At 48.0% G+C, this 23,224-nt stretch overlaps 1 protein-coding gene across 6 annotated transcripts in view; it reads left to right on the top strand.

Moving 5' to 3' along the window:
- FAM234A (family with sequence similarity 234 member A) overlaps positions 1-23,224 on the top strand; it is a 173,420-nt gene that overhangs the window by 90,081 nt on the left and 60,115 nt on the right. For all 6 annotated transcript variants that reach the window (XM_063934207.1, XM_063934206.1, XM_063934202.1 and 3 more), the window contains one exon: positions 16,060-16,192. In XM_063934207.1, coding sequence (XP_063790277.1) covers positions 16,060-16,192 — 133 coding nt within the window. The remainder of the gene's footprint in view (positions 1-16,059; positions 16,193-23,224) is intronic.

Genomic DNA, 23,224 nt, shown 5'->3' with positions numbered 1-23,224 from the left:
AATTGAAATTCCCGCCCACTACCAGACTCCCTTCCAGCTTGTCTTCTATGAGTTCTAGGGATTTATGCAGAAAGGTAGATTGACCCAAGTTGGGCATGTAGAGATTAACAAATTAAAATCTTTGATTGGCAAGCGGTGCCTTAACTAACAAACCACTTCCATTTCCAATAGCGTTCAGGTGTGTCACTGATGTCTAAAAGCCTTAGATACTTAAGAGAGCAGAATGGCCACCCCCTTAGCTTTGGCTTCAGAAAAATTGTTAAATAACCCTAGTGGAAAATGGCGGGAGTGTAGAAATGGAGAGGCTCCTTTCTCAACTTTATCCATGTGTAACAAATGTAAAAGACTGGACTGCTTTTCAGGTAAATTGATGCCCTTCATATTATTAGAAAAGATAGATAACTTAGCCATAATCAGTGGTCACATAGAAACACCTTGATACCCTGAGACTCAACCTACCGCTTGGAAGACTTGTGACATCTGCATGGGACCAGACTAAAAATGAAAAACAACATACCAACATACTTGCATTGATATGAACAACAACTGAATTGAAAGAGGAATAAATTCGTAATCAGAAATCTCTGTAAAGCCATGGAAGCCCCGTGTTTAGTATGAAGGACCGCCGGATGGGATGCCGGCAGTCACAATAACACCATCATCCTGATCTGGGAAATCCCGAAAGGGTCGAGGTAAGTATGTTCCCCCCTCTCCCCTACCCACTAACCTCCCCATATAGTGCCTATCCCTTACCTTGCAGCAGTGGTGCCTAAACCTAACCCCGCCCCCTTCCCTGCAGCCTAACCCTAGTCTTTCCCCCTTAGTGCCTAAACATAACCTCCCCCGGTGGTGCCTAACCCCCCACCCCACAGCCTAACCCTAACCTCTCCCCGCAGCCTAAACTAAACACTCCCAGGTGGTGCCTAAATTTAACCTCTATTCCCCGTAACCCCCCACCTCCCCCCGGCACTAACCCTAACCTGCCCGCTATGCTTGCGGTCGGGATGCCACTTGTCGGGATTCTGGCATCGGTCTCCTGACCCTGTCAGGATTTCAGTGACCGCTTTCTGATGGGTGTCGGGATACCTATGTCGAACCCCTATTGGGTCCATGAATATCATGTTTACAGTGCGGTAGGGGGAAGTGTGAGGGTAGTTATGGATATGACACCAATGACAGTTTACGTATACATAGAACAAATATATGATGAATGATAAGCGTCTGAAGCAGATAACAAATAACACTAAATGGGCACTATGCTGGAACAAAAATAGTAAATACTAATCTGCTTACACTTAAAAGTCTAAGATCACATTTCTATAGTGGGATATGGGCAACCAAGTAGCTAAAATCCTAGAAACAAAAGAATCCTATCTAACCAAAAATAACAAACAAATGTAAAGACAGTGAGCAAGCCACTAATATAGTTAATGACCATAATAATACATAAGCATAAAGTTCCAATTCGGGTAACTGCTTCATCACCAGCCATGTGTCACAACTGAGGGCCTGAGCTGACGGGAGGCAGCCTCAGTTGTAGGGGCTGAGATGTAACGGAACCTGGGAGGTTGTATCAGACCCCTAGACATGTGTAAGTAACATGTAGAATAACTGCCCGAAGGCGTGACCACGACAACCAGGATAAAAGTCAATGATGTTTATTATGACAAACTCCGTAACACAGCAGCAGTAAAGGAAACATAAAAGTCAACAGAGGATAAATACAATTCCTGGGTACTACAGGGTGGCAAGGGCCACAGGCACTGGTAGAGTGAGACAGTTCTTATAATCTTCTAGTTGGAAAGTCCTTACCAGACCTGACTGTAGCAATGGAGAGAACCCAGGATCGTACCAGCTGGTGTTCCAGGAAAGGCTGGGTTGCTGAAGATAAAACGGCTGCTGTGGATACTGGCTGGAACCAGACTGTTGTTGGTACGGAGTGGATACTGGCTGGAACCAGTTAAATAATAAACGAACTTGAGAGCGATGAAATAATAATGAAGTTTGGAGTTTAAGAGCGGTGAAATAATAATACCGGTGGAGAGTGGTAAACTGCAGAAAGGACACCGGCCCTTTAAGAGAAGCTGTACACTGCTGGAAGCTGAGCTGGAAGCAGGTGATTGATGAAGTTTGGAGTTTGAGAGCGGTGAAATAATAATACCGGTGGAGAGTGGTAAACTGCAGAAAGGACACCGGCCCTTTAAGAGAAGCTGTACACTGCTGGAAGCTGGGCTGGAAGCAGGTGATTGTTGTAACTGGAAACAGGTGAGTCCAGAATGGATCGGAGAGTCAGGCTACACCGCAGATGGAATGGTGCGGGTCTCTATAGCAGAAGTCTGGAGACAGGAGCTGGAACCTGGAAGACAACCACAGGAGAGAGACAAACTGGAACTAGGTTAGACAACCAAAGCACTGACGCCTTCCTTGCTCAGGCACAGCTTACTTATACCTGCAGCAAGGAAGGGGTTGGCTAGGCAATTATGCAAATCAACAATACAGACAGCAGATTGGTGGAAATGCTCAGATGACAAAATCCAAGATGGCTGCGCCCATGCAGACACTTGGAGGGAAGTTTGGTTTGTAATCCATGTGAGAATTGAAACAGTAATGGCGACGCCGGCCACAGGAGACGCCAGACTGACAAGCGCACATTTAACCACGCGGGCACAGCGGAGGCCGCGGCTGATGAAATCACCACTCTGACATTCTGCATGTGGAAACTCAGGAACAGCGGGATCCGGTCCTGGAACGCTGAGCCAGCCTTAGGAGGCATCTGAAGGGTAAGTAATGGCGTCCAGATACCCGGATCGTGACAGCACCCCCCCCTTTAGGAGTGGCCCCAGGACACTTCTTAGGCTTTAAAGGAAACTTTGCGTGGAAATTTCAGACCAAGGCAGGAGCATGGACGTCTGAGGCATTGGTCCAAGAGCGCTCTTCAGGACCATAGCCCTTCCAGTCAATGAGGTATTGTAACTGACCGTAACGGAAACGTGAGTCCAAAATCTTGGCCACCTCGTACTCGACTCCCCGTTGAGTCTGAACTTTGGGAGCTGGAGGAAGTGCGGAATGAAACCGATTCAGGATCAGCGGTTTCAACAAAGAAACATGAAATGTCCTGGGTATTTTCAAGAAGGATGGTAACTGTAACCTGTAGGCAACAGGATTGATGACTTGTTCAATCTTGAAGGGTCCGATGTAGCGAGGTGCAAATTTCATGCTGGGAACTGTCAACCTCAAATTCTTCGTGGACAGCCACACACGATCACCCACCTTGAGAGCAGGAACCGCTCTACGCTTTCTATCGGCAAACTTCTTATACCTGAATGAGGCTTTAAGCAGGGCTGCGCGGACGTTCCTCCAGTTATTTGAAAACTGACGCAAGGTGACATCCACTGCTGGAACAGAAGTTGCGGGAAGCGGTTGGAATTCTGGGACTTTAGGGTGGAATCCATAATTAATGAAGAATGGTGTAGAAGAAGATGAGGAATGGTATTGATTGTTGTGGCTGAACTCGGCCCAAGGAAGGAGTTGAACCCAGTCATCTTGAGAGGAAGACACATATATACGGAGGAAGGCCTCCAAGTCCTGATTCACCCTCTCGGTTTGACCATTGGTCTGAGGATGGTAAGCCGTGGAAAACTTTAACTTGACTTGGAGGGCTTGACACAAACTTCGCCAAAATTTGGCTACAAATTGTACTCCACGATCCGAGATGATCTCTTCAGGAAGACCGTGAAGTCGGAAGATCTCTTGTATAAACACTTGAGCCAACTTGGAAGCTGACGGAAGACCGGTGAGAGGGATGAAATGTGCCATCTTGGTGAACCGGTCAACTACCACCCAGATGGTATTAAACTTGTTGCAGATAGGTAGATCGGAAACAAAGTCCATCGACAAATGGGTCCAAGGTCGACGGGGAACAGATAATGGAACCAGTTGCCCCGCAGGCGACTGGCGGGAGACTTTGTGTTGGGCACACTTTGGGCAGGAGGCAATAAATTCCATAACGTCCTTCTTCAGAGTTGGCCACCAGTAGGACCTAGAAATAAATTCAAGGGTTTTCTGAATGCCTGTATGTCCAGCAAAACGGGAAGCATGGGCCCAATGCATGAGCTTCTTCCTTAGAACTGGCTTAACAAAACTTTTCCCTGGTGGAGGCGTAGAGTCCATCCCTACCGTGGAGAATGCCAACGGATTAATAATAGGATGCTTGTCTGCAGACTCGGACTCATTTTCTTGCTCCCATGAGCGGGAAAGGGCATCGGCCTTACGATTCTGAGAACCCGGACAGAACTGGAGTTTAAAGTCAAACCTAGAGAAGAAAAGTGCCCATCTGGCCTGACGAGGATTCAGACATTGTGCGCCTTTGAGATATAAAAGATTTTTGTGGTCGGTAAGAATGGTGATTGAGTGGGAAGCTCCCTCCAACAGGTATCTCCACTCCTCCAGAGCGAGCTTGATGGCTAGCAACTCCTGATCGCCAATGGCATAGTTGCGCTCAGCTGGGGAGAACTTCCGGGAGAAGAAACTGCAAGGATGTAGATGTCCATCTTTGGCCCTCTGGGATAACACTGCTCCTACTCCAACGGAGGAGGCATCTACCTCTAAGATAAAAGGAGAGTCGGTGTCGGGCTGTTTCAGAACTGGTGCAGAGATGAACCGTTGCTTCAGAAGGTGAAAGGCCTGTGTAGCTTCCTCGGACCACTTGGACGGATTAGCACCTTTCTTGGTTAATGCAGTGATAGGCGCCACAATGGTGGAAAAGTCTCGTATAAATTTTCTATAATAATTGGCGAACCCTAAGAACCTCTGGACCCCTTTGAGGCTTAAGGGTATAGGCCAATTCTGGATTGCTTGGAGTTTCTCAGGATCCATCTCTAGTCCGGAACCGGACACAATGTAACCTAGAAACGGAATGGTTTTAACTTCAAACACACACTTCTCCAATTTACAATAGAGGTGATTGACACGGAGACGGGAAAGAACCTCTTTTACCCAGAAACGATGATCTTCGAGATTATTAGCAAAGATGAGGATGTCGTCTAGATAAACCACGACATGGCGGTACAAGATGTCCCTGAAAATCTCATTCACGAAGTGCTGGAAGACTGCTGGAGCATTGCTCAATCCGAAGGGCATGACGAGGTACTCATAATGTCCGTCACGGGTGTTAAAGGCGGTCTTCCACTCGTCACCCTCACGGATTCGGATGAGATTGTAGGCACCCCTCAAGTCCAGCTTTGTGAAAATAGTTGCACCACTAACTCTATCAAAGAGCTCGGTAATCAGGGGTAAAGGGTATCGGTTCTTGACGGTAATGTCGTTCAGACCTCTGTAGTCGATGAACGGACGCAGACCACCGTCTTTCTTCTTAACGAAGAAGAAGCCTGCGCCGGCTGGAGAAGAAGATGGTCGGATGAAACCCTTCGCCAGGTTCTCTTTGATGTACTCTTCCATGGAGTGTGTCTCAGGCAGAGACAACGGATAAGTTCGGCCTCGCGGTGGAACCTTCCCTGGAATGAGGTCGATTGGGCAGTCCCATTCTCTGAGGAGGAAGGATATCAGCAGAGGCTTTACTGAACACGTCCGTGAAGTTTTGATATGGAGGAGGCGGAACATCAGATGACCTGGGGAAGGAAGAACAAACAGGAAGAACTTTGGCTAAACAAGTCTCAGCACAGGAGGGACCCCATGCCAGTATTTGCGTAGTCGTCCAGTCAATTGATGGGTTGTGGAGACGGAGCCATGGAAGGCCTAAAACTACTGGATGTGTGGCTCTTGGAATCACTAAAAAAGAAATATACTCAGAATGAAGAACTCCCACTCTCAGACGAACTGGAAGAGTCCTTAAGGAAATGACTGCGTCAAAAATCTTGCTGCCATCCACGGCAGTCAAAGAGATGGACGAGGACAGTCTCTCGGTGGGTAGGGACCACCGTTTAACATAAGCTTCGGTTATGAAATTCCCAGCTGCTCCGGAATCAAGGAGGGCAATGACGTTCCTGTAACGTTGAGCAATTTGGAGCGACACTGGGAGGTTACAGTCATGAGAAGATGGAGAGGAGATCATTACTCCTAGCCGGCCCTCTTCTTGGCGAGCTAGGATCTGGAGTTTCCCGGACGTTTGGGACAGGCATTGATAGTGTGCGACGGAGCTGCACAGTAGAGACAGAGAGACTCAGAGAGACGTCTTCGGCGCTCAGCGGGAGATAGACGAGAACGACTAATTTGCATAGGCTCATCCTTGGATGGAGATGGTTGACGAGGAGGAGGAGCAGAAGATTTAGGAGTAGATGATCTTCCTCGCTCAGTTGCTCTCTCTCTGAAACGTAGATCAACCTTCGTGCAAAGAGAAATTAGCTCATCCAACTTAGAGGGCAAGTCTCTGGTAGCTAACTCATCCTTGATGCGTTCTGATAAGCCATGCCAGAATGCAGCATACAGGGCCTCGTCGTTCCATGCCAGTTCGGATGCCAGGATTTTAAACTGTATAAGATACTGTCCCACAGTACGTGTTCCCTGGCGTAAACGGAGAATCTCAGATGAAGCAGATGTTATCCGGCCTGGCTCGTCGAAGATGCGCCTGAATGTAGCTACAAAGTCAGTATAGGAGGATAGCAGGGGATCAGACTTCTCCCATAAAGGTGATGCCCAGTCAAGGGCTGAGCCACTGAGAAGGGAGATGATATAGGCAATTTTGGTACGGTCACTGAAGAAATTGCCAGGTAGAAGCTCAAAGTGGATTTCACATTGATTGAGAAATCCCCTGCAGAACCTTGGAGATCCATCAAATTTTGCTGGCGTTGGAAGATGAAGATGTGGACTGGAAATGGGTAAGGTGGGTGGGGTTACAGCTGGTGTCACTGTAGTGGACGCACCGGACGTGCCAGGTCCACGGAGGGTCGTTTGAATCCCATCCAGCCGTGTAGAGAGATCCTGGAGACAGCGGATGATGTGGCCCTGTGCAGCCTCCTGATGTTCAAGTCGGGCTGCCAGTTCTTGCATTGGCCTGGCCGCTTGATCCTGGTCTCCGGCTGGATTCATTAGGTCAGTGCTTACTGTCACAACTGAGGGCCTGAGCTGACGGGAGGCAGCCTCAGTTGTAGGGGCTGAGATGTAACGGAACCTGGGAGGTTGTATCAGACCCCTAGACATGTAAGTAACATGTAGAATAACTGCCCGAAGGCGTGACCACGACAACCAGGATAAAAGTCAATGATGTTTATTATGACAAACTCCGTAACACAGCAGCAGTAAAGGAAACATAAAAGTCAACAGAGGATAAATACAATTCCTGGGTACTACAGGGTGGCAAGGGCCACAGGCACTGGTAGAGTGAGACAGTTCTTATAATCTTCTAGTTGGAAAGTCCTTACCAGACCTGACTGTAGCAATGGAGAGAACCCAGGATCGTACCAGCTGGTGTTCCAGGAAAGGCTGGGTTGCTGAAGATAAAACGGCTGCTGTGGATACTGGCTGGAACCAGACTGTTGTTGGTACGGAGTGGATACTGGCTGGAACCAGTTAAATAATAAACGAACTTGAGAGCGATGAAATAATAATGAAGTTTGGAGTTTAAGAGCGGTGAAATAATAATACCGGTGGAGAGTGGTAAACTGCAGAAAGGACACCGGCCCTTTAAGAGAAGCTGTACACTGCTGGAAGCTGAGCTGGAAGCAGGTGATTGATGAAGTTTGGAGTTTGAGAGCGGTGAAATAATAATACCGGTGGAGAGTGGTAAACTGCAGAAAGGACACCGGCCCTTTAAGAGAAGCTGTACACTGCTGGAAGCTGGGCTGGAAGCAGGTGATTGTTGTAACTGGAAACAGGTGAGTCCAGAATGGATCGGAGAGTCAGGCTACAATGCAGATGGAATGCTGGTGCGGGTCTCTATAGCAGAAGTCTGGAGACAGGAGCTGGAACCTGGAAGACAACCACAGGAGAGAGACAAACTGGAACTAGGTTAGACAACCAAAGCACTGACGCCTTCCTTGCTCAGGCACAGCTTACTTATACCTGCAGCAAGGAAGGGGTTGGCTAGGCAATTATGCAAATCAACAATACAGACAGCAGATTGGTGGAAATGCTCAGATGACAAAATCCAAGATGGCTGCGCCCATGCAGACACTTGGAGGGAAGTTTGGTTTGTAATCCATGTGAGAATTGAAACAGTAATGGCGACGCCGGCCACAGGAGACAGGAGACGCCAGACTGACAAGCGCACATTTAACCACGCGGGCACAGCGGAGGCCGCGGCTGATGAAATCACCACTCTGACATTCTGCATGTGGAAACTCAGGAACAGCGGGATCCGGTCCTGGAACGCTGAGCCAGCCTTAGGAGGCATCTGAAGGGTAAGTAATGGCGTCCAGATACCCGGATCGTGACACCATGCAGTCGCCATGGGGTCTGCACCTGGATTTCCTGACTCATAGCCATGTCTCCCTGTAAGATAATTGTGGAGATGGGGAATCCAAAGAGTCTAGCCAACTAGGGAGAGACAAAGAGAGTATGCCAAGTGAAGCACTAAATTGGGGTACATCTTCAGGGTTCCGAAGTATGAGGAGCTTCCCCTTTTGCATGACCTGGATGCCTGAAGGAAAGTCCCACAAAATTTGATGTCCCGAGTTCCTCCATAAGAGGATGGAGCATGCGTTACTGCTGGAGTGTATTCCAAGAAAGATCTTGGTAGATCTGAAATTGTGTATCCATTAAAGTCAGTCTCCGTAGCTTGCCTGACATTTCTCAACATCTATTTGACAGGTGTCATGACTGAGGTTTTTGTGAACCCGGTGTAGTGAAGTCTGTGCGGGCGACTGGAGGATTATGTGAATACTACCACTGACCTGGTTTGGAAATGCTGTGGACTCTGGGTTTCCTCCGGTGACTGGGAAGAGGAACCGCAGCAGAGATGGCCGAATCTAGGTTCTCCTCATGCAGGATTAGGTCGGCAGACAGGAGGTATGCTGAAGGTCTCCTGAAAGACAGAACTGGAAAGGCACTGATGAATCAGTGAAGAATACCAGGTATAATTGTGCTAAAGGGCACGGGGTGCTTGGAGACACTGAGGTGCTTGCGGACACTGAGGTGCTTGCGGACACTGAGGTGCTTGCGGACACTGAGGTGCTTGCGGACACTGAGGTGCTTGGGGACACTGAGGTGCTTGGAGACACTGAGGTGCTTGGAGACACTGAGGTGCGTGGAGGCACTGAGGTGCGTGGAGGCACTGAGGTGCGTGGAGGCACTGGGGTGCGTAGAGACACTGGGGTGCGTAGGGGTGCTGAGGCACGGAGGTGCTGGAAGCACGGAGATGCTGTGGCACGGAGGTACTGAGGCACGGAGGTGCTGTGGCACGAAGGTGCTGTGGCACGGAGGTGCTGGAAGCACGGAGGTACTGAGGCACGGAGATGCTGAGGTGCTGAGGCACGGAGATGCTGAGTCACGGAGATACTGAGGTGCTGGAAGCACGGAGGTACTGAGGCACGGAGGTACTGAGGCACGGAGGTACTGAGGCACGGAGGTACTGAGGCACTGAGGTGCTGTGGCACGGAGGTGCTGTGGCACGGAGGTGCTGGAAGCACGGAGGTACTGAGGCACGGAGATGCTGAGGCACTGAGGTGCTGAGGCACGGAGATGCTGAGTCACGGAGATACTGAGGTGCTGGAAGCATGGAGGTGCTGAGGCACGGAGGTGCTGAGGCACGGAGATGCTGGAAGCACGGAGATGCTGAGGCACGAGGTACTGAGCCCTGGAGATCCCAACTACAACAGTAGTAAAACTGAAACACGACAGCTGTGGTTTTCAGTGGAGAACACGGAATTCAGTACTGTGCCTTTAAGACGAAACATTGCAGCTGTACCTTTACATTGAGACTCAGGGAAATGGTGAAATCAAATGGCAACACACAAATAAACCAAACGGTAACAAGGGAACAGAGTTTCCACAGGAACTTAGGTACAAAGGTTACCTTTAGGGAGCTCAGCTTAAGACCCACACAAGGCTGTATGTGACACAAGGAACTGGCCCAGATTCCAACTCAGCCTCCTGATTTATACTTCCTGGTCCTTGATGATTGGTGGGCAGGATTAGGTGATGTCACTGTCATGTGACTACTCTAGCCAAGGCTGTGATGTAGAATGAGGCCTAGCAGGCCAAGAGAACACTGAAGCCTGGACTTCTGCAAAACACAGGATGCTTGCTTTTAGATTACTGAATTCAGCCTCACACAGGAGATCACCACAGGTGGAGCTGATTACCTCTCAGGCAGAGAACTCAGGAAAACTCATAGTGCTGACAAGCTGTTTAACTCCGTGAGTGAAAAGACACAGGATCCAGGACAGATGGCAGGGGTAAGTCACCAAATATAAACCTACAGTCAGGATTGTGACAGTATCCCCCTCTTCAAGGGTGGACTCCGGACACCCATCTTGAATCTTAGAGGAACTTGATGAATAACTTGTACACAAAGCTTCTAAAAAGTGGAAACCAGAGGGTCCAGAACAAAACTTAAGCTGGATTCTTTAGAAGTCTTCCTGATCTTCATCTTCAGAACAGGTAGACCATCCATCATAGACAAGACTGGAATTTCCTTCATCCGAAAGGACTGAGGAATAAACTGTAGAAGGTTCCTCTCCACAGAGACCTGTAGAGCTTTTTGGCGATTCTGGAACCTCTTCATGCATGGAAGCATAACAGGAAGGAACAGCACCTCCCAGGAAAGGAGTAGCATCATAAACTGGATCAAATTCAGAGTCTGAGTCCAAGTCTAACGGAAAATACGAATCTCCTTTAGATACACAGTTTGAAAATGACCTAGAAGTGCACTGTAACTTTAAATTCTTTGGCGGAGAACTTAGTATTGAGCTAGGAGAGACTCCTACATGACCAACCTGAATGGTCGGATTCCTACGGAAGGAGATACTTGGACTATCTTTGGCAGGCTTAGAGGATGAAACTGAAGAAAGCTTTGGCTGGACGAGTAGGACTGGATTGGATCCGAGGATACTTGAATTGGCTGGAGCCAAAGGAGACGGACCAGGCTAGTCCTGGAGTATTGCTGGACCGGCTGTAACCGGGACGGACTGACCAGGCGGAGCCTGGAGTATTGCTGGACCGGCTGGAACCGGGACGGACTGACCAGGCAGGGCCTGGAGTATTGCTGGACCGGCTGGAACCGGGACGGACTGACCAGGCAGGGCCTGGAATATTGCTGGACCGGCTGGAACCGGGACGGACTGACCAGGCAGGGCCTGGAGTATTGCTGGATCGGCTGGAACCAGGACGGACTGACCAGGCAGGGCCTGGAGTATTGCTGGACCGGCTGGAACCGGGACGGACTGACCAGGCTGGGCCTGGAGTATGGCTGGACCGGCTGGAACCGGGACGGACTGACCAGGCTGGGCCTGGAGTATGGCTGGACCGGCTGGAACCGGGACGGACTGACCAGGCTGGACCTGGAGTATTGCTGGACCGGCTGGAACCGGGACGGACTGACCAGGCTGGGCCTGGAGTATGGCTGGACCGGCTGGAACCGGGATGGACTGAGCCCTTTCTTCACGGGGCTGAACTAAGGCAGGAGCCCCCTCTTCACGGGGCTGGGCTGAGGCAAGAGCCCCCTCTTCACGGGGCTGGGCTGAGGCAAGAGCCCCCACTTCACGAGGCTGGGTTGAGGCAAGAGCCCCCTCTTCACGGGGCTGGGCAGCACTCTGTAGAATCTCTGGCTGGGCAGCACTCTGTAGAATCTCTGGCTGGGCAGCACTCTGTAGAATCTCTGGCTGGGCAGCACTCTGTAGAATCTCTGGCTGGGCAGCACTCTGTAGAATCTCTGGCTGGGCAGCACTCTGTAGAATCTCTGGCTGGGCAGCACTCTGTAGAATCTCTGGCTGGGCAGCACTCTGTAGAATCTCTGGCTGGGCAGCACTCTGAAGACTCTCTGGGGCTGGACGCTCTGAACCCCTCACTGGGGCTGGACGCTCTGAAGATGCCCCTCCTGGGGCTGTGGACACAGACTCCTCTGTGACTGTAAATGGCTTGAACATTCTTCTCTGGACACCCAACTTGGGATAAGGTCTTTTAACCACCGGACCCCAGTCATAAATTTGAGTCTCTCTCAGAAGAGTAGCCTTCTTGATACCCCCGTCAGCAGCAGAAGGATCGGATACTGTGGATGACTTGTAGACATGAGCACTATGATACTGAGATTTGTCACTATTACCTGGCTTGCGAAGAATGCAGTCTTTAACAAAATGACCAGAATTTCCACAGTAAAGACAGAGATGTAGCTCCTTACGCCGCTGACGTTCAGCTTCAGAGAGCTTGGGCCGTGGATAGCTCTGATGAAAAACTTTCCCTTGCGCAGAGGAAGAGACTCTATTAACTGGATGGGACAAAACAGGATCAACAACGTTGGTAGTATTCCTGAGGAGATCAGGCATCACAGAGAGAATACTAGGCAAAAGTTCTTGTAACTGTAGTAACATCTGGTAGAAAATCTGCAGTTGGTCAGGAGTCTTAGAGCAGAAGGTCATAGAATCTCTGGAGGACGAATTCCGCTGCAGACACTGTGCCAATCGATGCTGAGTCGACTCCAGACCTTCCAAGCGTCCTGCAATATTGCTTAGGAGGTCATGCGTCAGACTAACACTTTCGGCCGGGTCCATGTGGCCAGTTCCTACTGTCATGACTGAGGTTTTTGTGAACCCGGTGTAGTGAAGTCTGTGCGGGCGACTGGAGGATTATGTGAATACTACCACTGACCTGGTTTGGAAATGCTGTGGACTCTGGGTTTCCTCCGGTGACTGGGAAGAAGAACCGCAGCAGAGATGGCCGAATCTAGGTTCTCCTCATGCAGGATTAGGTCGGCAGACAGGAGGTATGCTGAAGGTCTCCTGAAAGACAGAACTGGAAAGGCACTGATGAATCAGTGAAGAATACCAGGTATAATTGTGCTAAAGGGCACGGGGTGCTTGGAGACACTGAGGTGCTTGCGGACACTGAGGTGCTTGCGGACACTGAGGTGCTTGCGGACACTGAGGTGCTTGCGGACACTGAGGTGCTTGCGGACACTGAGGTGCTTGGAGACACTGAGGTGCTTGGAGGCACTGAGGTGCGTGGAGGCACTGAGGTGCGTGGAGGCACTGAGGTGCGTGGAGGCACTGGGGTGCGTAGAGACACTGGGGTGCGTAGGGGTGCTGAGGCACGGAGGTGCTGGAAGCACGGAGATGCTGTGGCACGGAGGTACTGAGGCACGGAGGTGCTGTGGCACGGAGGTGCTGGAAGCACGGAGGTACTGAGGCACTGAGGCACGGAGATGCTGAGGCACTGAGGTGCTGAGGCACGGAGATGCTGAGTCACGGAGATACTGAGGTGCTGGAAGCACGGAGGTACTGAGGCACGGAGGTGCTGTGGCACGGAGGTGCTGGAAGCACGGAGGTACTGAGGCACTGAGGCACGGAGATGCTGAGGCACTGAGGTGCTGAGGCACGGAGATGCTGAGTCACGGAGATACTGAGGTGCTGGAAGCACGGAGGTGCTGAGGCACGGAGATGCTGAGGCACGGAGATGCTGGAAGCACGGAGATGCTGAGGCACGAGGTACTGAGCCCTGGAGATCCCAACTACAACAGTAGTAAAACTGAAACACGACAGCTGTGGTTTTCAGTGGAGAACACGGAATTCAGTACTGTGCCTTTAAGACGAAACATTGCAGCTGTACCTTTACATTGAGACTCAGGGAAATGGTGAAATCAAATGGCAACACACAAATAAACCAAACGGTAACAAGGGAACAGAGTTTCCACAGGAACTTAGGTACAAAGGTTACCTTTAGGGAGCTCAGCTTAAGACCCACACAAGGCTGTATGTGACACAAGGAACTGGCCCAGATTCCAACTCAGCCTCCTGATTTATACTTCCTGGTCCTTGATGATTGGTGGGCAGGATTAGGTGATGTCACTGTCATGTGACTACTCTAGCCAAGGCTGTGATGTAGAATGAGGCCTAGCAGGCCAAGAGAACACTGAAGCCTGGACTTCTGCAAAACACAGGATGCTTGCTTTTAGATTACTGAATTCAGCCTCACACAGGAGATCACCACAGGTGGAGCTGATTACCTCTCAGGCAGAGAACTCAGGAAAACTCATAGTGCTGACAAGCTGTTTAACTCCGTGAGTGAAAAGACACAGGATCCAGGACAGATGGCAGGGGTAAGTCACCAAATATAAACCTACAGTCAGGATTGTGACAACAGGGAAATAATGTAAATGGAAGATTATATCCCAGGTTCTTTCTAAAGGCATGCCTTTTAGGTGTAGAGCCCTATGTGCCTGATACGAGAGTCTGGATCAGCACCCAGAAGTTCATTAAAGATTTAAGTAAGGGCATCAGGTTTATCAGTCTCATCAAGTCCTCATTGCATCTCTATCACCAGGTGGGATTGATGTGAGAAAGTGCAGATCACCAAGTTGAGTTTCCACGCTTTACCTATGTTCCTCCTAAAAACCGGTGTGCTGATTGGAGTTCAGGGGTGGAATGGCCATCAGAGTTTCCTGAGGCCATAGGTGGAGCTCTGGGGCCAGACGAAGTGGTGGCTGAAGAAGAGGAGATTCTAGTCAGTGTGAAAGGCTGCGTTTGGTGAAGATTTAGCTGAAATAGCAGGAGATATAACTGTGCTCCATCTCCACATGAGGAAGAATGTCAGAGTTCCAGTTATAAGACAAACTGCAAACAGGCACAGCTCAGAAAAGTCACATCTCGGGTTCCTCTCAGCATTCTGTAGTTAAAACATGGCAGCCATCTTCAGAACATGAGGCCCATTGTAGTCAGAATCCCCAGTGAAGTTGGGAGCAGACAACTTTCAAGGCATATGGGCACCGTAAAAGGGAAAGATGCAATAGAGACCTGCGTAGATTAGAAGCACAGCCAACAGTCCAGTAAGCAACTGCAACACAGGTGAGTAGCAGCTCTAAATGAAAGGTCCATGGGTGATGTTTATGAAAGGTCCAGCAGAGCTGACTTTGAATGAGGGACCAGCTACAGTGAGGTCACAGGCAAGATCACCACCTCATGTTAGCAGTCCCTAAGCGCCAGGGAATTGAGGTATTTAACAGAGAGGAGAAGCTGTAGGAAGATGACTAAACAACCCACAAGAGACAGAGAGCAGGGGGAGGAGAGCACTTACTGCAGCCAGAGCAACAAGGCAGCCCGTCTGCAGTCTCTGAGCAGCTTACTACTTGGCCTCCGCAGATGGCAAGCAGCAGCTCTACCAGGCCAATGCAGGTGGATGGCACAGGAGGAGACCCGGGGTCTGGACAGCACGCTGTGACGTCCTGCAGGTGTATAAGTTTTCCACTTCAGCACTGGTCTGGGTGGCAGGGTAAGGCCAGGGCTGTAAAGGGTGGCAAGGAGGATCCCCGGAAATGCTTACCTATAAGCAGGAGTAGGTGTCGGGGGAAATAGGTGAGTAAATAACTGAAAGCTGTCCTAACACAGGGGTTTTAAACTGTAGTAGTTTCGAAATCTCATCGAGCTGCGTTCTCCTAAAATGGCTGTCTGACATTGCTCCCATTGCTGTTTTTTTGTCTTGTTTATTTTTGGTGTTTTTAATAAATGCATTGCTTTCTATAAGGCATACTAAAAGTTTAAAAAGTAGATAAGTTGAGTAACACCAACGTCTGAGGACCTGTCGTCACGACGCTTGATGTGTTGGTCAGGACCCCCAGCTGGACGGGCATTTGAATGTGCTGTCATCTCTCTGCAGCAAGTCGGCGGGCCACCCGTACACACAGCCAAATGCGCCGATATATATTAAGATATACAGTATCCGCCATCCACAGTGACACAACGTCATTTACGGACATATCGCGGCTGGGGGTGTGGGGGGTACACACCTGCCGACAGGCTTGCGTTATATCGGGTGCTTAGTTGAACAGCCAATATATTGCTCATTGTGTACCCAGCTTTAAATTGGCCTAGACCCTAGCAGAATACAAATGAAAGGTGCAAAATATAATTTCATGGTATATTGAATGTTCATTATCAATATATTTATGTCGTCCTTTAGCTACAGAGTGCAGTGTTCTCAGGAAAAAGTGGTGAGCAAATTGGCAGAAACTGGAGTATTGGTACTGAAAAATCAAGTAGTTATTATGTGCATGTCACAAATTCGAAGGCTCTGTATGTCCTATTCTATGAAGGTAAGTCAATTTAATAATAAAAACACTTAAATCCAAAATCTTAGCATATACCAAACATATCCAATGTATGTAGAATATTTTCCCAGACCCAGACATCCCCTAAAGCCTAAGGGTGAAGTGGCTGAAGACATAGCTGGAGTAAGACCTTATGGGGCCCCAGGCAAGGTACTGGTTTGGGGCCCCTAGCTTTATCCGTGTTTGCAAAATATCTTAGGGACATATTTATTATCGGGGTTTAGACCAAATAATTATCATTTGTTATCGCAAATTATCACAGCAATATGTACAGCCCAAATTTATTAAAAATCGCATCCAGTGACAGGCTTTGTCTCTGCGATGTGTTAGAGGTGAAGAGATAACTAATGCAATTATTCAGGACTGATACGAGCTATGTATGCATGGCATGCTGACACGTGTGGGCAGCAGTCTCCTGCAAAACTAGCCTATAGGATACGACGGATAACGCCATCTGAAGATTGCATCAGCTACCACAGCCAACATTCTGTAGCTTGGTAAATTTGTAGCAGCCCCATAGAAAGACTATTGGTAGAACCATTAAGTTATGTTCAATGGAAATACTACAAGTCAAAGCTCTTATATATAAAATTAATTGATCTGTTTGTTTGTCTGTCCGGTTATACATTTGGATACCGCTGTACCGATTGGGATGAAACCAATGCGAGGCGGTTCAGTTGGATCCTGGCCAGGTTTTAGGGGGTTGGGGTACCGGTCAGACCTCATAGCGCAATGTGCCATACAGAACTTTGACCCTGGGAGCCTGTTCTAGTCATTCCACTGGGTTGGATCCTGGCAAGATTTTAGGAAGGTTTGGGTACCGGTCGAACCTCACGGCACAAAGCACCAGGCAGAACTTCGACCCTGGGAGCCTGTTCTGGTCCTTCGACTAGATGGTTTTGGAAGAAAACTTCACAAAGTTATAACGTTGGAAGACATACTATAGAGTTGGGGTCGCACGGCCCTCACAGCAGAATGCGCAAGAAATAACTTTGACCCAGGGAGCTTGTTCTGGGCCTTCCACTGGATGGATTTGGAAGAAAACTTCACAGAGCGCTAACATTGGATCCCAGAAGACATACTAGGGGGTTTGGGGTCGGTCGGACCTCATGGCAGAATGTACTCAGCAGAATTTTGACCCAGGGAGCCTGTTCTGGGGCTTTCACTGGATGGCTTTGGAAGAAAACTTCACAGAGTGGTACATTGTATCCCAGAAGACACAAATCTATTTCTTTATATGTTTTGCATGCAGGGTAAATACTGGCTGTTTTTACATGTAGCCCACGAGTGCTGGACAGCTGTATTTTTACACTGCATTTTAGCTTTAAGCCTGGAAACGCCCCTGCCAAATCTGCCACACCTACAGTGCAGCATGGTTTTACCAAGGTGCAAAGTTACTTGCTCTTTTTTGCTTTGCTTTCATCTCAGAATCATTCCCATAATGTGTATGAATAGTAGGTACAGTAGGCCTCTATCCTGCTATAGAATGATAAGGAAATAAATCATATTTCACCCTTGCTATATTAACAAACTTTTTGTATTTATGTTAAAACTTATATTTTATTCCGTTTGCCAAGACCATGGGCTATAGTACTACTTGAGCATTTTAAAATTTATTCTCTGTACTTTTTGCCCCTCACTCCTTTATTCCCTACATCCGGCAGGGACACAGTTGTTATTGTAACCAAAGCTACAGGGAATTAGAAAGGAAGAAGACCAACTCTGGAACAGGAAAATAAACATAATACAGCAACATAATACATAACAAGAGAATTATCACGGTAGATGCACGGAAATGTAAAACTCCAGTTCTCACTTTCATCCTATTGGGTATGTCCCTAAACTGGCCCTACAAGTAGATACGCTCACAATTGCAGTGTCCAGTACTTTCCAACCGTATAACGGTCATCCGTGGCTGATAAACCTGTGGAACTTCCTAAGCTGAACACCTGGAAACACACGGCTGACCATTACAACTAAGGGCCTAATTCAGAGTTGATCGCAGCAGCAAATTTGTTAGCAGTTGGGCAAAACCATGGGGGTCATTCCGAGTTGTTCGCTTGTTGCCGATTTTGCTGCTTCGATCAACTCTGAATTACCCCCTAAGACATTAGTTTTTCTCAACTTGCATGTCCAATTAAATACCTGCAAATCCCTAATTACATCCAATAATCTGAGATCCCTTTTCCTTTGTAGACTGATTATTACCTAAAGCTAGAATCACAATGTCCTGTTTTCAGTGTAAGTTTGAAACTGCCATAGGCCGGAAAGATTATTTCATTCAAAAAAGACAAGATACTTCGTCACTCCGTTGACCATGGAAATATCACATCATCAGTGTTAATTAGTTCAAAGGGATGGTATTCAACACTAAATTCCGATCCCAAGATGCTAGTGGAGCTTGCAAATTCATCATATCATGTTGAAATGTCTTCATCTCAAGAATTACTGTCAACTTATTCTGGACAAAGATGTGGTTGTAAACTTTGTCTTTTTTAGAACATACTTCTTCCAGACCCTAATATATTTCTCTGCTGAGACATGTTTCTAGCTTTAAGCATGCTCTGAATCAGAAAACCCCTCCTTAAGGATCATAGCTTTAACAACCACATCATTAATGCCAGCCCTGTTAGCCCCTGATGCCATAGACATCCCTGGGCTAGTAGATCCTCTCTTATGAGAAGATGCGTCAACAGACGCATTCATAGAATGTCTGAGAACCAGTAGGGCCTTGTTCAGTTTGATGTTACCCAAAGCTCATGAAACTTTTTTCTTTATAGTTTTCTCCTGCAGGGTCCACAGGTTTTCCACAGCATAACATGGGGATATGAGGTAGTGACAACGGTTTGGCACCAAACCCTCAAAGCTTTTGGCCTTCTAGAATGCAATGGGCCTGTCCCTATATCCCTGCCTCCTGGCTCAGGCAATTAATTGTTTTGTTTGGTGAGTCAGCAGCCGGACCATGGTCAATGGGCTGCTGGTTTCTAGCAGCCATAAGCTTTTTTATTTTATTTTTTATAGTCTTACTATATTTTTTGAGCGATCTTTTTAAAAAGCGTCTTATACGTACCTTAGAAAGAGTCGCTCCAACAACTCCTCGCCGGGTTGCGACAACGCTTACCCACATGTACAGTGCTGTTTTGGCGGGCGTCTGTGTAGATGTACAAGCAAGTCCAGTAGACATTACCAGGCTGTGGCCGGGGCACAGGGAGAAGGTAAGGCATCGGTTCTGCTTAGTAGGGGAAACGCGAGACACAGCCGCACTGTTTCGGGATGGAAACTACCAAACAGTCGCTAATGCAACTGCCACCTCGGAGGCACCAGCGCTAGGCCTCAGGGATCATATGCTCCAGGGGTAGTGTGAGGCCGCGATCCCTAGGGTTGATGTCAGCAGTGGGGAGTAAGACGCTCCCTTGGTCACCCCCCCCCCCCCCCCCCTGGTTCATGACCAGTTTCCTCCGAGTTTCCCGCCATGAACTGAGTTCCCGCTTCCATCCGAGACGCTGTGTATCGAAAAAGACCAAGTCGCAGTATAGGCAGCTGTATGACTGGTGCGTCGGTGTTCACTTGGGCGTCTGTGTTCACTGTAGGTTCACAGAGCGATTGTGTACACTAATAGTGTCTGGATCCACTCAGCGCTCACTAACGTATTGATCAATCCTGGAAGCGGGGTGAAGTTTACCTGTATCCTGAGCTGGGTGATACAACACTAAGTCTATATCTACCTTTGGTACGAATAGTTTGATAAGTGCCTGATGCATATGAGTCTGTAAACTATTGCTGCTGTTTACTTTCGCTGTGCGACTGAATACGTTTAAACTCCTATATAAGGTAATGCAGTAATATGTCCTACATACTTGAAATGTATCTGGAGTTGATTAAGTGCTCATATTGCTTATTATACTATTGTATAAACTGTGACTGATTGCTAGTGTGATTGCTGACTTTACTATTTTCTGTCAGTTTCTGTGTATTCTGATCCTCAATGCTGGTGAAAAGCAGGGTTGGATCGTATTGTATGTCACTTTGTATGTCAAATTTTAAAGTGATTGCAGTCACCATTTGTGTAGATTACACTGTAAAGGTGTGTGATTTATTTATCATGTCTAAGAGAGGCAAGGGTGAGGAGGATACACTGTCCACAGCAGCACCAACACTCATGTCATGTTTGTCTTGCAAATCTGGGTTAACCTCTCAGGATCTGGTTCAAAATGGATTATGTGCAAATTGTTTTAGCTTTCACCAAAGGCTCTTGAATAATCCGAGGCAGGCACAGGTTCAGGTTGAACCCCCATGGGCTACTATTCTCCAGTATAGCTGAGCGGATAATGCCAGCTCCTATACCAGGGATAGGTTACCCTATTAACCCTTACATGCAACATTCCACCTGGGGGTTATCACATCCAGTACAGGAATTGGCAGCCTCTCAACAGAAACAAGCTGAAAGGCCGGTGGTAACTAAATCACATAGATATGAAACAACATCTTCACAGTTTACACATGTTTCAGATGAGGACTCGTTGGAGGATGAGGACTCATCGCACTCCGGGTCTGCATACAGAGACAAGGAGGAAGGTCTCAGCTCAGTGGACATTCCTGAGCTAATTAGTGCTATGAAAGCCATTCTAGCCTTAGAGGAGGCAGCAGAGTCTTTGCTAAAATCTAAGGCACCTGTGTTTAAATGGCCCAAAATAGTTATGACTGAGTTTCCTGGGTCAGAACAGCTGACAAATTATGCAGGAGGCTTGGGTTACAACCAGTAAGAAGTTTAGAATTCCAAGGAAATGGAATTCCCATTATCGTCTTCCGGCTGGGGACTGTTTAAAAAGGCAGGTGGCTCCCAAAGTAGATACGCATGTCATCCGATTGGTGCGAAAATCTACACTACATCTGCCTTCAACAACATTAAATGATGTCACGGATAGGAAAATAGATGGTTTTCTTAAAACCATTTTCTCCTTGTCTGGGTCAATCATAAGACCAGCCATGTCTTCGGCTTGGATGGCAAAAGCATTGGTAGCCTGGGCTGATGCATTGGAGGATGACCTTCAATTGCATCTAGATAGCAAAAATCCCATATTGCACATATCAAACAGGCAGCTATTTTTATGGAGAAGCAGAAGCAGCCCTGGATATGGGTACAATTGTCTCTCAGGCATCAGCCTCAGCAGTAGCAGCTCGCGGTTTGGCTACGTACATGGAAAGCTGACTCAGAATCTAAGAAGGTTCTGGAGTCTTTGCCTTTTACTGGAGATATTCTTTTTGGTTAAGAATTAAACAGTATTTTGGAGTCAGAAGCAGGCTTCAAGAAAGTGAAGTTCCTTCCACACATAAATCCAAGCATAGATTCCCAGCAAAAGGAAAGGGTTATGGAAATAGTCTCAATCTGACAAGTCTGGTAAGACAAAAATGCATTGGGCTACCTGAGGGCCGGCTTCCAAATCAGAAGATAAACCATCAGCCTGATGGTGCGGTCCTCCACCTGGGGGACCCCAGAGTGGGAGGCTGACTTCTTCAGTTTGCACAGATCTGGCAGCAGTCTACCACAGATGCCTGGGTGCAAAAAGCGGTATCTCACGATTATGCTTTTGTTTTCAAGAAACACCCTCCTCAAAGGTTTTTTTGCACCAGCCCATCTTCAGTGGAAACGAAGGTCAGGGCTTTGCAAGGAGCAGTTCAGAAGTTGCTTCAGTCAGGAGTTATAATCCCAGTTCCTCCTGCACAACAAGGACACGGTTTTTATTCCAACCTGTTTCTAGTCCAGAAGCCAAATAGGTCGTTCCGGCTGAACAAGTACATTTGGCTGCCTCAGTTTCATATGGGGTCTTTACATTCCATTATTTTGGCCATGGAGCCGAAGGATTTTATTGTATCCCTGGATATCCAGGATGCTTTCCTTCATGTTCCTATAGCACTGTCCTATCAGCGCTATCTCAGGTCTGCTATCCTCCAGCAACATTTTCAGTTTCAAACTCTACCACTTGGACTGGCCACAGATTCCAGAGTGTTCACCAAAATTATGGTGGTAATGGCATCTGATCTTCGTCAGCAGGGGATAAGGATTTTTCCATACCTCGATGATTTATTAATCCTGGCACAATCTCAGGAATTGCTTCAGTGTCATCTGCGGCAGACAATAGCTTGTTTGCAGAGACACGGATGGCTCATAAATTGGGCAAAGTCGTCTCTGGTTCCGTCACAACGGATGACTCACCTGGGGGCTGTGTTGGATTCGAGTCTTCAGAGAGTATTTTTACCTCTGAACAGAATATCCAAAATTCAGTCAAGGATTCAGGAGCTGCTACACAGTCAAAGGGTATCCATTCTCGCAGCAATGCGTGCAATGGAGTTGATGGTGTCAACATTCGACATGGTGGAGTATGCTCAGTTCCACTCGGGACTATGCAACGTCTGATCCTTTCCAAATGGAATGGTTTTCATCAGACAATAAAAACGCAGACTATGGTCCTTCCTCTGGAAGTAAGGAGGTCATTAGCCTGGTGACTGCAGACATCCCATCTGGACAAAGGGGAGACCCTCTTGGATATCAGATTGGGAAATTCTGACAACAGATGCCAGCCTTCAGGGCTGGGGAGCGGTGTCAGGAAGGAGTTGCTTCCAGGGCTAGTGGACCAAGGAAGAGAGTTGCCTGCCAACAAATATATTGGAACTTCGGGCCATATATATGGCACTAATTCAGGCAAAGGAAATACTTCAGGGGAAACCAGTCCAAATCCGCTCAGACAATGCAACGTCAGTAGCGTACTTCAACCATCAGGGAGGAACTTGCAGCCAAAACGCAATGAAGGAGGTAAGTCAAACTCTTAAAGTGGGCAGAACTTCATCATCCAGCCTAGTCCGCAGTGTTCATTCCGGGGGTCCTAAACTGGGAAGTAGATTTTCTCAGGCGACACACCATTCATGCAAATGAATGGGCTTTACACCCTGATATCTTACATTTTGGTAGACAAGTGGGGATTACCGGAGATAGATCTCATGGCATCCCGTCAGAACAAC

The sequence above is a fragment of the Pseudophryne corroboree genome, chromosome 7 (genome assembly GCF_028390025.1).
Source record: "Pseudophryne corroboree isolate aPseCor3 chromosome 7, aPseCor3.hap2, whole genome shotgun sequence".
NCBI lineage: Eukaryota > Metazoa > Chordata > Amphibia > Anura > Myobatrachidae > Pseudophryne > Pseudophryne corroboree.
This window is presented reverse-complemented; position numbering and strand designations above follow the sequence as displayed.